This window comes from Triturus cristatus, chromosome 8 (assembly GCF_964204655.1).
Source record: "Triturus cristatus chromosome 8, aTriCri1.1, whole genome shotgun sequence".
Lineage (NCBI taxonomy): Eukaryota > Metazoa > Chordata > Amphibia > Caudata > Salamandridae > Triturus > Triturus cristatus.
Window position 1 is genome coordinate 341,633,388 of NC_140591.1, and position 13,885 is coordinate 341,647,272.

Consider the following 13,885-nt stretch of genomic DNA (forward strand, 5'->3'; position numbering starts at 1 on the left):
CTGGAGACCAAAGACCCTTGATCTCCAGATCCCCCAGATGTGCTCCTCACCCTAGGGTAGAGGCATCCGTTATCACTGTGGCCACCGATGGAGGAAGATGGAAAGGCTTTCCTTGAGACAGATTGCCCTCCACGCTCCACCAAGACAGATCCGCTGCAGCTTCTCTGGAGATCCTCATAGACTCCCTGAGATCTCCGTTGTGCTGATACCACTGCCTGCGGAGACACCACTAGAGCGCCCTCATGTGCCAGTGTGCATGGTTGACCAACAGGATGCAGGAAGCAGGAAGCAAACAGACCGAGCAGGCGAAGGACCTTCAGAACTGGAACAACCGCTCCATTGTAAAACAAGGGAATCATTTCCTGTATGTCGAGAATCCTTTGAGGAGGAGGGAATGCTCGACACACAGTGGTATCCAGTACTGCCCCTATGAACAGGTTGCGCTGTGAGGGCACCAGGTGAGACTTGGGTACATTTATTGAAAAACCCAATTTGTACAACAGCTGGGTTGTTACCTGCAGATGACGACACACCATCTCTGGAGACTCTGCCTTCACAAGCCAGTCATCCAGGTATCGGAAAACCAGAATCCCCAACCTTCTGAGATGGGCTGCCACCACTGCCATCACCTTGGTGAAGACTCAAGGTGCAGTAGTAAGACCAAACGGAAGGACCGCAAACTGGTAATTTTGCGACCCAACCGTGCAACGGAGATACTTCCTGTGCGACTTCAGGATTGGGATGTGGAAATACGCATCCTGCAAGTCGATGGACACCATCCAGTCCTCTTGTTGCAGCGCCTGAAGAACCTGCGCTAGAGTGAGCATCTTGAACCTCTCCTGCTTGAGAAATAGATTCAAGATTTTGAGGTCCAGGATAGGACGTAACCTGCCATCCTGCTTGGGAATCAGGAAATACCGGGAGTAGCATCCCTGACCCCTTTCCTGCTCCGGAACTGCCTCTATCGCACCTTTTTGTAACAGGGTAAGAACCTCCTTCTGAAGGAGAAGCAAATGATCCTCCGTACAAAACCCTTGGCAAGGAGGGTAAGGAGGAGGGAAGGGCGTACCCATTTTCCACAAGATCTAGAACCCAAAGGTCCAAAGTTATTAATTTCCAGTCTTGTAGAAAATGGGTAAGCCGGCCTTCCTGAGGACCCACATAATCCAGGATAGCAGATCTAGGGCTGCTTTCCTGCATTACTGGGAGGGGGAGGGGAGGTAGAGGAGGAGGAGGAAGAGGGATGTCGTCCAGCTCCATGAAGGCGACCTCTGCCTTTACCTCTGTAGGATTTATACAGAGGGTTTTGCTGCTGCTGTTGTTGCTGAGGCTGACAGGAACGAAAGGAAGATTTCCCAAAACCACGGTATCTTCTGTAACCTTACCCTCTTAACTGAGACTGTAAACCCAGGGATTTTTCTGTGGCGTTACTGTCCTTAAAATATCTGCAACGCCAAGTCAGCTTTTTCCCCGAAGAGTTTAGAATCGTCAAAGGGAAGATCCAAAAGAGCAGCTTGGCACATCAGGTGAAAATCCTGAAGATCTTAACCATCCATTGCTCCTAGTAGCAACAGACGAACCCATCACCCTTGCCACCAAATCTGCAGTGTCCAGACCCGACTGGATTACTTGGCGGGCAGCCGCCTGAGAGTCCATCAAGACCTCACTTAAATTGCTCCGATCCTCTTCCGAAAGCTTAGGGAGAATCTGCTTAGCAGAGTCCATAATGGCGTGAATATATCTACCCAATAGACAAGTTGCATTGGTGGATTTTAATGCCATACTGGCAGACGAAAAAACTTTCTTTGCCGATTGCTCAAGCCTTTTTGAGTCTCTATCAGCCGGTACTTGAGGAAAAGAACCTACCGACTGTTCTAAACATGAAGCTTGAATCACCAAACTTTGAGGTGACGGGTGAGAAGAAAGAAAATCAGGGTCCCCTGGTGCCGGTCTATATCTTCTAGAAACAGATCTAGAAACTGCAGGAGCAGAAAGAGGATTACTCCCAACTTCTAAAATCGGCTCCGTTAGGGCATCATTGAAGGGTAAAAGAGGTTCCACCACAGCAGAAGGAGAATGAAGCACCTCTGTTAGAAGATTGGGCTTATATTCAGCCATAGGAAGCTGTAGATCCACACAGTTCAACTGCCTTCTCGATGACAACATGATAAAGAGCTACATCCTTCGAAGGAGAAGCCTTCTGTAATGCAAAATCCCCTTCTGAAGAGACATCCAAACCACTTGCTCAAATGGCGTTCACACCTTCGGCGCCGGAAACTGCCATGACGGTGCCATCGGCATATAATGCTGAGCCACTCCCAAATTAAATGCCAAAGGGCCCATGGGACCCTAAGGTGCTCCAGAGGGGCATGTGGCTCTGGTAAAAATACCATACATCGCATTCATGAAGTGCGGCGGATCCGAACCCTGGCGCCGGGAACGAAGGATACTGCGCCGGTTCGAATACAAATTACATTATGATATAATACCCTGGTAAAGGAAGGGGACATGGTGCACTCATCCACCCAGAGATCACACTGGTTAGCACAGAGGCTGCAGGGGTCTGCTCATAGCTACCTTCCTGCAAGGCCTTTTTCACAATGTACACTGTCAGCCAAAGTCTGCTTGACACAGAAGTGCATGATTGCCAGCACCAAGGAGCACGTGTATTATAGTCCACAGGATGAGAATGAGCAGTGGTGCATCTGAGATTGATCTACCAGTTTTGTAATGAAAAATGATTAGCCTCCCACCACACCCCTACAGAATATGATTAGGGCCCCATGAGTCTTCCAACCTTCAAAAATATTAATTAATTTTGTGTTGATTGGAGTACCCTTGAAGGACGGACGGTTGGGGCCGTCCTACACTCCAGGGGCTGCAGAAGAGCGCGTTACACCTCTGTCCTCTATTATTGTCACAATGTACCTGACAAAAAAGATTATTAATCAAGGGGAGAGGTGAGAGATATTTGGAGTGTGAAGACTTGGAGGTTGGTAAATATGTGAAAGAGGATGTTATAAAACATGTGGCCTGTAGTGTAAAGGCTCTAATGAGATATTGCACAAGTTCAATGTGTACTGCACTGATGTACTTTAAACATGCAGGCCACAAGTTATAATGGCAGAATAACAGGTAGGTGGAGTCCGTGGGGTACAAAAGAGAGGGTAAGTGCAAAAGAATAACATTGTGTGATTGAAATTTGAATACCTGCACACATTTGTTATGTCAGCACCAGAGTAGCCTTCAATCCTTTCAGCTATAACATCAAGGTCGATATCTGGATCCAGTTCAACTTCACGGAGATTAATCTTTAGTAGCTCTGCTCTTCCGTTTGCTGCAACATTAAACAAATGTATTACACTAATGGGGTGGTAAAGCCAAAAGGCTACTACTGGGAAAAACACAATGTCATTCATCAGCTCACTGTTTTTGATAGCTAATAACTTTGGCACAATATTACAAATCAGCAAAAAAATACCAATTGCTCCCTTAAATTATTTTGTCATGGTTCATGGAAATGTGTCAAGAAGGGTAATAGTTATAGAGAAGGGGACTGGGGTCTGAACTTGTGATTCCCATACTAAATTTGCTCAAGGGCTCTACCGGACCAATTTACAGCGAACTTGGCAGGAAGGGAGAACTTCATCCAACTTTAAAATTGTTGCCAGTTTTCTTGGGTTTCAAAACAGATTTAAGGACCAAAATGTGACTGAAAATCAAATCTGATTGGCTATGACACAAAAAAACCTAATGGCCATCATATCTGCAATCTGCAAGATCAGCTCCTATGAGATTGACTCTAAGAGATACTTTACTGCATATCAATGATTACAAAATTAGTGAACTGGCTGTACTTGTCCTTAAAATTCTAGGGCCATGTGTGGCAGGATATGCACACCCTGTCCTTGGAAGATCAAAGAAAAACCCAGCGGTATGGAAATAGTCTTATTCATTAAGAAATGTAAAAGTGTGCAAGGATCATAAACCAAAGTTGCTGGTTTGGGAACAAGACATTTTCATCATCATCATGATTCAAGCTTTATTGCGGTTTGGTTTACCATAAAAGCACATAAAAAAGAATAAAAACAATTCTATACAGTAAGTTAATCAGTCAATACGATTCATGCATATAATCACAGTTGTATAGCTAGGTTATTAAACATATCCTTTAAGACTTAAAAAATTTAAATAATGTCTAGGACTCTAAAATTGTTAAAACAATGGTTATTGTGCTAAATAAAATACAATCTGTTCTCTCATTATCCAATAAACTTAGTGCAGATGTGTAGCAATGTTAGTTATCAAATTCCTTTGAATTGACCACATAGAAAGCAAATATTTGGCAACTGCAGACACAATCACTGCATTGGTATCAGTTTTTAGAATCCTAAAAAAAAACAAATATTGCTTTACACCCAGATTTTTACACAACTGAATTATCCATTTCCTGCTGATGTTAACATATGCTGGACAGAAAAGGATAACATGTACAGTGGTTTCTTCCTCAGTTCGGCAAACTGGGCAAGGGCGTGCCGGACCCCCTGTCCACCTATCAGTGTTAGAGTAGAAAGGCAAGGTGCCATATCTGAATTGCAAGTAGAGCTTCTTCGCCAAAGTGGGTTGTATTACGTCAATCTCCGGCTCAATGCTATAAAAAGACTCAACATCCAAAAAGATGTCGGTTAGGCTTGAAGTTTTTACTGAGCGGAAGAGATTCCTTAGATTAAAGTCTTTTACAACACATGTCATGGTTTTCTTAGAAATGGCTGGGCAGGAGACCTCGGGTTTAACCAGAGATCCTCGAGCCCAGTCAATGTAAGTGATTGTCTTACAAATGTTAGCCAAGGGATCCTACCAGATCCTGATGAAGCCATGACTACTTTGAGCTCCTCCTTGTAATTCACCAGCTCAGGGGTGCTCCACAGCCGCCTCCAATAAAGTAGGGGCCGAGCAGCAATAGCGTCTGCGATTGGGCGAATATTCAAGTGCAATCTGAGCGGGCCCAAGGGAGTACTTTTTGGCAAATCCAGTAGTTGCCGTATAAAATTATTTTCTGTTATAGATAGGTCACTTGCTTATATATGTCCCCAGAGTTCCGCCCCATAAAGGGATGATGCCCTGGCTTGAACTCTAAAGATTTCAAGGGGGGCACTTATTATTTTGTGGGTACAATTCTTCTGCACTTTTAGGATACCCCCAGCTGCCTGGGTTAATCTTAAATTGGCCTTGGCCAATTGAGGACCCCACCCCATTTTGTCGTTCAAGGTTAAACCTAGGTAATCAAAAGTTGGAACCCTTTCGAGGGGTCTGCCTTCCATCATTGGATGGGGGCAATTAACGGTACTAGCATTAAAAACCATGTACTTGGTCTTATTTATGTTGACCACCATGTTCCTTTTATTACAGAATTTGGCAAACTGATTCAACACCCGCTGCATCCCCATTGGGGATTTAGAAAGCAGCAGCGTGTCATCCGCAAACATTAATGCAGGAAATCTTTGGGCGGCCAATTTGGGGGAGTCAATGTCGTTTATGGCACGGAGATCTTCAACAAGCCCGTTGAGGAAGAGGGAAAACAGGGACGGGGCAAGCACACAGCCCTGTCTAATGCCTCTCTCAATCGGAAATGGTCCGGTTAACTGACCTTGCCTGCCAATACGAACTCTGGCAAAAGTGCCTTCATGTAGGATCTTAAACTGATGACATAAATATGGCGGAACCCCCATTGATAATAAAATGGTCCATAACTGGTTCCGGTCCACCATGTCGAATGCGGACTTTAAGTCCACAAATGTAGATATAGACTACCCCCTTCCAAGACCACATGCTTCCAGTGAAGGACCTGCAACCGGAATAATTGGTCTGTTGATGTTTTAGCCCTAAATCCCGCCTGAAGCGGGGTCAAGATGTTGTTATCATTAGACCAAGCCTGTAAACGTTGTAACAGGAGCCTGGCATACATTTTTTGGGTCACATCAATAAGGCTACTAGGCCTATAATTAGAGGGTTGGAGCGGAGAACGCTTCTTATGAATGGGAATTATCTCCGCCCCCAGCCAAGTACTTGGAAGTGGTAACCCCTGCAATATCGCATTAAATAATACTTGAAGGTATGTGGCCCAAACTGTCGGTTCTTCTCTATATAAATCATCTGGGATCCTATCCATTCCCGGTGCTTTGTTCGGCTGGATGCTTAAAATGGCCGACTGGACTTCGACCAACGTGAATGGTTGTATTGACCACATGGGGTTCGGAGCCAATAGGCTTGGTGGGGGCTCACTTATAAGTGTAGAGGAGAGAGAATAAAGATCTTTAAAATAAGAGGACCATGCTTCTTCAGGGATGTTTGGCGCAATTGTAGTCCTGCCCTCTGATTTTACAGTATGGACAAGGTTCCAGAATGACCTTGGGTCCTTTGCCACGAGTGCAGATGTAATAGCAGACCAACGATCTGCCTCCCATTCTAATTTTGTGTTACTTAGCATTTTCTTGTATGCCTGCCTGGCTTCTGTAACACAAAGTCTATTGCCTTGACTCAGGGCCAACAGTAGAGCCGCTTTCGCATCCCTACAGCACCTATTAAACCATGGGTTCCCATCATTACTAAGTTTAGGCTTAGCAAGACCTGTCTTATAGAAGGTGTCCTTTAATATTGAGACCATTTCCCTATGGATACCCGTAAGTTCACCCATATCAATATCCAAGGAATTGATAAGGGTAGGGTTTACCCTTTCAAGCAGGGGGATTACATCTCGATATATTTTTGCCATAGATTCAGTGGACAATTTCACGGCAGCCCATCGGCTTCTTCTCCCACCTTGCACTATTCTTAAGTCACTACTTGGGGTAATCATCATAACACTATCCTCCCTGGTTAGTTAAAAATCCATCTCAATTATCAGGGGATTATGATCACTTTCAGTGCGAAAGGGAACACTAAGGTCTATGATTTTAGGCCACAAAGCCAAGCTGGCCAAAAAATAATCTATTACAGATGCATGCCCCATGTCACTGTAAGTTTGCTGAGCTGGAGTGTCACTCTGGAATCGACCGTTACAGGCTCTAATAGAAAACGTATAGGTGAGGGAAGTCAGCTGAAGGACAAGTGCTGTCCAATTTTTTACAGGATTGGCGTTACCCCCAAGCAAATGCAATAGGGTGGTTAATTTATCTAAGGTGTTGGATGTTCCCCCCGATCGCACTGGCCGTGAGTATATATTAATGAGTGCCAATTTGGGTGTTTCTTTGTGAGACATCAGGATACACGTGAGATCAGGACTATTTGTTTCTAGCCTTTTCAACGTGAATCCAAGATGGACACCCACCCATATACACAGCGCCCCTGACGGTCTGCCTCTCGGGCCTTTTATTGCAGGATCCGCAAAGGTTACATAACCCATTCTATGGGTAGAACCTACCGCCCACGTTTCCTGGAATAAGCAGATCCCGTGTAAATCCACGAATGTACACCAATCCGGGATATCTAAGTTGGATGCGAGGCCCGCTATATTCCAAGATAAAAATTTTAAGGTCCCCTTTGTCAATACCTGCCTGTTTCCTGGACTTCCCTCTTGGCCAAGCCTGGCAAGACCACGCACCCCAGGACCGACTAAATGCTGATCCAAGTGCGTGCGGACAATCTGATGTTGCGGCACAGGGATAAGGTTATCAATCACAGGGGGAGGTGGACCATCCCCTAGCTCCCCTGAGGTTACATAAGATTTTCCCTTGGGGATCATTCTTGCTTCAGTAGAGGGTAAAGGGTTGATTACGGTGTTCGCCACCCCCAAATAATCCCTCCTGATAATCTTCAAACCTTCCTCCCTTTTATTAACATCCATTCGATGGACCGATATGGGTCTGGGGGGCATATGAAGTCAATCCACTTGATCCAGCAAACTATATCTATTGTTTACTGGAAAGCCCAACACTTCACCCCTAACCTGACCACCCCTACTTCTGTCTACATAGTGCCAGTAGTCCTCTTGCTGGGGCCATAGGTCGTAAATCCTATAGTTGGTGGCATGATGAGCATAATCTGTTTGATAAAAATGGTCTAGCCTCAGTGATTTAATAATTGTGTCAGGGCTTGTCTGGTACCTACTACATACATAATCAACTGCCCTATAATCCTCAAAATTAATAATTACACAGTCCCCATCCACATTTTTTGGATTACAACCCACCCACCCCACCCTTCTAACAAACAAGATTTTGCTTTGGTTGGATCTAGGCAAGGGTCTATGGGTGTTCAACCAATGCATCGTCTTATTCTTAAGTTCCTCGTACGATTCATGTCTAGCATTCGTCAACTTTGGAACCCCAGTAAGGACAACCACGTACGGAGCACAATCCGGAGGTAAGTTGATGCATGGTAGATCTGGAGGAACGTCTTTTCCCCAGGGTTGGTTTGAGGACTCTTTTCCTGGGGTTTCAATATTTACAGGGTTTACCGGTTACAGGGGCTGTGCCTTTTTCACAGCTATGGGGCCATTTTTAAGGCCAGTTATGCTGGAACTCATGTTTGACCCCTGAATGATGGTCGATATGGATCGATCATTTAGAGTAATAGGTGTTGGCTTATGTTGAGTCTGCGGGACATTCGCTGAAGTGGCCAGAGCTTTGACTTGGGCTTGGATAGCTGATGAATCATTTCGAAGACCCATGTTTTCCACAAGCAGTGCCTCCATTTTTCCCAGCCTTTCATCTAAAGAATTCAGTCTTTGCTCCACGGGCTGAATAACAGAAGATAAAACCATACTTAGTTTTCCCACCAATAAATCTAAGTCGAAGGAGCATGTAGATATAGAGTCGGTGCCATTCCTAACAGGGCTTTCTATAGAATGATAATAATAATAAAGCCACTTTTAGAGCGCTTGGTTACACTCAAGACGGTGTGTCCCCGCACTAAGAAATGCTAATAGCTCCCTGAAAAAGGCCGAGGTCCGGAGCGGAAGATCCTAGGCTACAAGGAACAAAAATTACTTTGGGAAAAGGTAAGTTTTTAATTTAAGTCTGAATCTAATTTCGGAAGGCTCCATGCGCAAGTCAAGAGGGAGATTGTTCCAGTGCTTGCTCACTAGAAAGCGAAAGGAGCTACCTCCCATCCTGGCCCTGCGAACGCGAGGAAGCTGAAATAGCATCGCTCCAGCAGATCGGAGGTTACGGGTGGGGCGATGGATTGTGAGAAGGTTTCGCAGGTAACCAGGACCTTTACCCTGGGCAATGCGATGGGCAAAACAAAGTGCTTTGAACTGGATGCGTTCCTCAATAGGGAGCCAGTGGAGTTTATGTAATGCCATTATTCCGGATGCCCTGCGTGGAAGGTTAAGTACCAGGCGTGCGGCGGCATTTTGGACGCACTGCAATTGGTGTATGCCTTTTCTACTTAGTCCTAGGAGTAGGGCATTGCCGTAGTCCAAATGTGGAGTGACTAGGGCATGAATCAATGTTTTCCTGGCACTGATGGGGAGCAGGTTGAGGACTTTACGAAGTGTTTTTAATATTCCAAAACATTTTCCTGTAGTTTTGCTGACCTGCTGCCTAAATGAAAGCTCCGCATCCAACCATATACCTAGATTTCTAACGGAGTCCGCCAGCAGGGGGATCGCACCTAATTCTGTAGGCCACCAGGCCGGCGACCAGGCAGAGGGGGATTTTCCGACCACTAACAGTTCTGCTTTATCGCCATTAAGGCGTAGGCAGTTGTGGTTCATCCATCCTGCCACAGACCGCATGCAGTTTGAGAAGTTATTGGCATCTTCTACCTGATTGTGGGTAAGTTTAATTATTAGTTGGGTATCGTCAGCATACGTGACGATATCCACACCAAAGGCTTCCACAATATGGGCTAGGGGCTCCATATAGAGATTGAATAGCGTGGGGCTCAGACTTGAGCCCTGTGGAACCCCAGGTCTCAGCTTACGAAGAGACGATTTGTGAGGAGGGCAGTTTACCTGAAAACTCCTGTTTTCTAGGAAGGATTCTATCCATTTCAGGGCTGATCCTTCAACACCCAAGTCCGAGAGGCGAGACAGCAGCGTCGAGTGCAGCACGGTGTCAAAAGCTGCACTGAGATCTAATAGAATCAACGCTCTCATCTACAAGTTGCCTCAGACATTCAGTGGAGAAGAGAACTGCCGATTCTGTAGAGTGACCTGCTCTAAAACCTGACTGTGTGGAGTGGAGAAGAGAGTTCTCCTCAATGAATTTCATAAGTTGACTATTCACTACCTTCTCCACAACTTTTCCACAGAAGGGGAGGAGAGAGATAGGGCGGAGATTTTGTAGCTGGGAAATGTGTATATTAGGCTGTTTTTTCAGGGGTAAAACCTGTGCCATTTTCCAGACGTTAGGCACATGGCACTCTTGAAAAGATAGAGAAATCAGGTGTTCAATCTGTTCGATCATACAATCAAAGATTCCCTTACAGCGAATTGGAGAAATCACATCAAGGGGAGAGCCGGACTGGATACCGTTAACGATGGTAAGTAGATCTAGCCTCTCAGGAACTCTAAAGCATGTCAGAGGGGACATGGTAGCAGCATCATTTCTCACTACAGAGTAATTGGTCGGCGTGCTACTTGTGAAGGTGGCGTGTATTAAATCCACTTTATTTGTGAAATAATCTGCAATGTCATCGCATAGTTCATTAGAGAAGGTATCTTGGGCCTCAAGTCTAGTTGAAACCGTAAGCTCCTTATAGATCGAGAAAAGTTCCTTGGTAGGATATTTAGCAGATTCAATACGTTCTTTGAAATGAGCGCCTTTGGCTGCTCTAACGAGTTTGTGATATGTTTTTAATTCACTTTTATAGCTCAGCTTATCCTCTGGGTTGTAGTTTTTCCTCCATCTACGTTCAGTGTTTTTACATTTGGCTTTCGCATCTTTGAGTTCTTTAGAGAACCAGGGGGCGGTCTTAGTTTTCCTGGCAGGGGGCTTGAGTGTCCATGGCGCGACTATGTCCAAAGCCCTAGACAACCATTTTTCATAATCATCCCATGCTTTAAGCAGGGTATCGCTGGGAAGCGGGGATTCTTTAAGTAGAGCGGCTCTGAAGTTTTCCTGCGTAAACTTCTTCCAGTCTCTACGTTTCAGAGGCCTAGGTTTGTTCCTGCTGTGTTCCTGAGGGCCTAATTCAACTTCAAATGGAATAACGTAGTGATCAGACCATATAATTTGCATTGGTGTGGCAACTTTAACCCCTTCCCAGTTAGCAAAAATGGGGTCTAGAAGGTGGCCTAGTTGATGCGTCGGGGATATAGATTGCAGTTTGAGCGACTGTGATTTCAGAACGTCTATCACAGCCTGTGCCTCCTTACAATTATGGTCCTCAAAGTGGAAATTGAGGTCTCCTAAAATGAGAAATTTCTTATACCGAAGTGCATGCTGAGTTATCAGCTCTGTCAATTTGTTGCAGAACTGTGAAGTCTTGCCTGGAGGCCGGTATAAGAGGAGTCCATTAATAATATTAGTAGGGTTTGAATTTAATCGTAAAAAAGCCACCTTCACTGTTGAAACCACAGGAGCGCTAAACTCAGGTTGATCTACGATAAAGGGTTCCGGTTAGGTGTTGTGTTTAGACTGTTTAGGTTTTCTACCCCGAAGTGAGGCACCAGCCCTCTTCCTTTTCGGGAAAGCACCCTCTTTGCATCTTATCTTGTCCAGAGTGTTTATACTCACTTTTGTTTGAGCAGGTATTGTGTTTATGGTCTGCCCACATAGTAGTTGGGTTAGCCCATCCGCCTGGTCTGGTAGATTGTTTCCGGTGGAGTATAAGTTAATAGGAATCTCTTCAATAGCTGTATTTAGCTGGGGAGGACCAGGTGAGCATGCTTGTGCGACAGGGCCCAGGGAAGATCTCCTTAAGAAGACCGGGTCCTGGAACAGACGGCGTTCCGTCATTACAATTTCACGTTCCAATACCGATGATGCTCTCGTGATAGATTGATCTAGGGTCCCAGCTGCAAGCCCTATTGGTGTCGGTTTCATACCCCTTCTGGCTGCCATAATAGTCAAATGTTAGAATTAGGAACGAATTATAGATGGTACTCACAGTTCCCACTGGATGTCAGGGGGTTGGCCCGGTCCGGTCTCCTTCGGTCTTTGACGGGCAAGGACGACCCGCCCTTGGCCCGGGCTTTGCCCGGGCGCGGCCCGCTCGCGTCCCGCGCTGCGGGGCTGTAGCGGCGCTTATATGCGTCCCAGGCGCTGCCAGATGACTCCTGCGGCAGGCGCCTGTGGCAGAGGCTGCTGGAAGTTGTGGTTTTGCCCGGTGGCCATTCCCTTCACGGCGGCGCTATTGGAGATAGGCAAGCTGCAAGTTGATTTATGCCCCAAACGCTGGCCGTTTCCCTCACGGCAGGCTCACTAGAAGATAAAGAGTCACAGGACTGTGTGGCGCGTCCCGCCCTGCGGGGCTGTAGCGGCGCTTATATGCGTCCCAGGCGCTGCCAGATGACTTCTGCGGCAGGCGCCTGTGGCAGAGGCTGCTGGGTGTTGTGGTTTTGCCCGGTGGCCGTTCCCTTCACGGCGGCGCTATAGGAGAAAGGCAAGCTGCAAGTTGATTTATGCCCCAAACGCTGGCCGTTTCCCTCACGGCAGGCTCACTAGAAAATAAAGAGTCACAGGACTGTGTGGCGCGTCCCGCGCTGCGGGGCTGTAACGGCGCTTATATGCGTCCCAGGCGCTGCCAGATGACTTCTGCGGCAGGCACCAGTGGCAGAGGCTGCTAGGAGTTGTGGTTTTGCCCGGTGGCCGTTCCCTTCACGGCGGCGCTATAGGAGATAGGCAAGCTGCATGTTGATTTATGCCCCAAAAGCTGGCCGTTTCCCTCACGGCAGGCTCACTTTCATGGTCCCCGTGCTGTCAGAGCCAGGGCACCGGCGGGTGCCTCTGCTGCTTCTGTCAGTACCAAAGGGTACCAAAAAAGTGAAGAAACGCAAAATAAATCCCAGGACAATGTTCCCTCGCAGCACTCATCAATACATTGTTTTCTTTGTAGTTTGCGTTGTGTTGTTAATCACCAGGGGCTTTACAAAAAGGTTCAAAGTACATTTTATTTCCCTCTCTGCTTTCAACTTATAGGAAGGAATATTTGCTGACATTCATTAGTCCTGTAAACTGACTCACATTTCAACACAAACCAGTTCACATGTGAACACATAAAAATATATACAGGCATTTAAAAAAATCAAAGAGCTCCCGATAATTAGAGTCCCTGGGAGCTACTACCCCATGTGGCCCAAGACCCTAGCTACCAAACCTCACAGGTCACAAAATAGAAAACAAGAGAGTTTTGAAAAAAGTACAACTCCTTCCTATATGTTGGCCTCCGAAGGACCAGTGGGGATTTATTAATATGATCCCATGTCTAGTCCAGAGACTGGGAGTACAACCTTGAGGGTATTGTCTCTCTACGAAATGATACAGGCAAGTAAATTGCTGATGAAAGGAACTGAATGAAGAAGACAGTGCAGCCCACAGATGTCCAGAGGGTGGTATTATCACAATATTGTGGCCAAAACATCAACCTACAAAAATATTGTGTCCACAATATCGACTACCACTATATCATCTACATACTTTTCAAATTCCTTAATCCAGGATATTGAAACAGATTAAATTCAAAACTGTAGAAACCTTCTGTTTTTTGACATGGGGACTGCTGGATTCCAGAACTCCCTGGAGTAATGCTCCTTGCAATGTAAGGGAAGGCAGACATCTGCCATTACTTGCTTGAACCACTTCTTGGAGTCTATGACTGTAAAGTACATTTCCCACCTAAGCACTGAATACAGAGTCCCCAGTGAAGTCTTCCTTAAATATCTGTATCAACAAGTATCATTCAGGAGTGCCTGCTTTCTCCCATCAATGTTTAACTT

The 13,885-nt window shown here is 45.9% G+C and overlaps 1 protein-coding gene across 1 annotated transcript in view; it reads right to left on the reverse strand.

The window, feature by feature from the left end:
• The window catches only part of KATNAL1 (katanin catalytic subunit A1 like 1), a 386,354-nt gene that overhangs the window by 78,968 nt on the left and 293,501 nt on the right, over positions 1–13,885 (reverse strand). Inside the window, exon 10 of the mRNA XM_085621654.1 lies at positions 3,211–3,337. Coding sequence (XP_085477780.1) covers positions 3,211–3,337 — 127 coding nt within the window. The remainder of the gene's footprint in view (positions 1–3,210; positions 3,338–13,885) is intronic.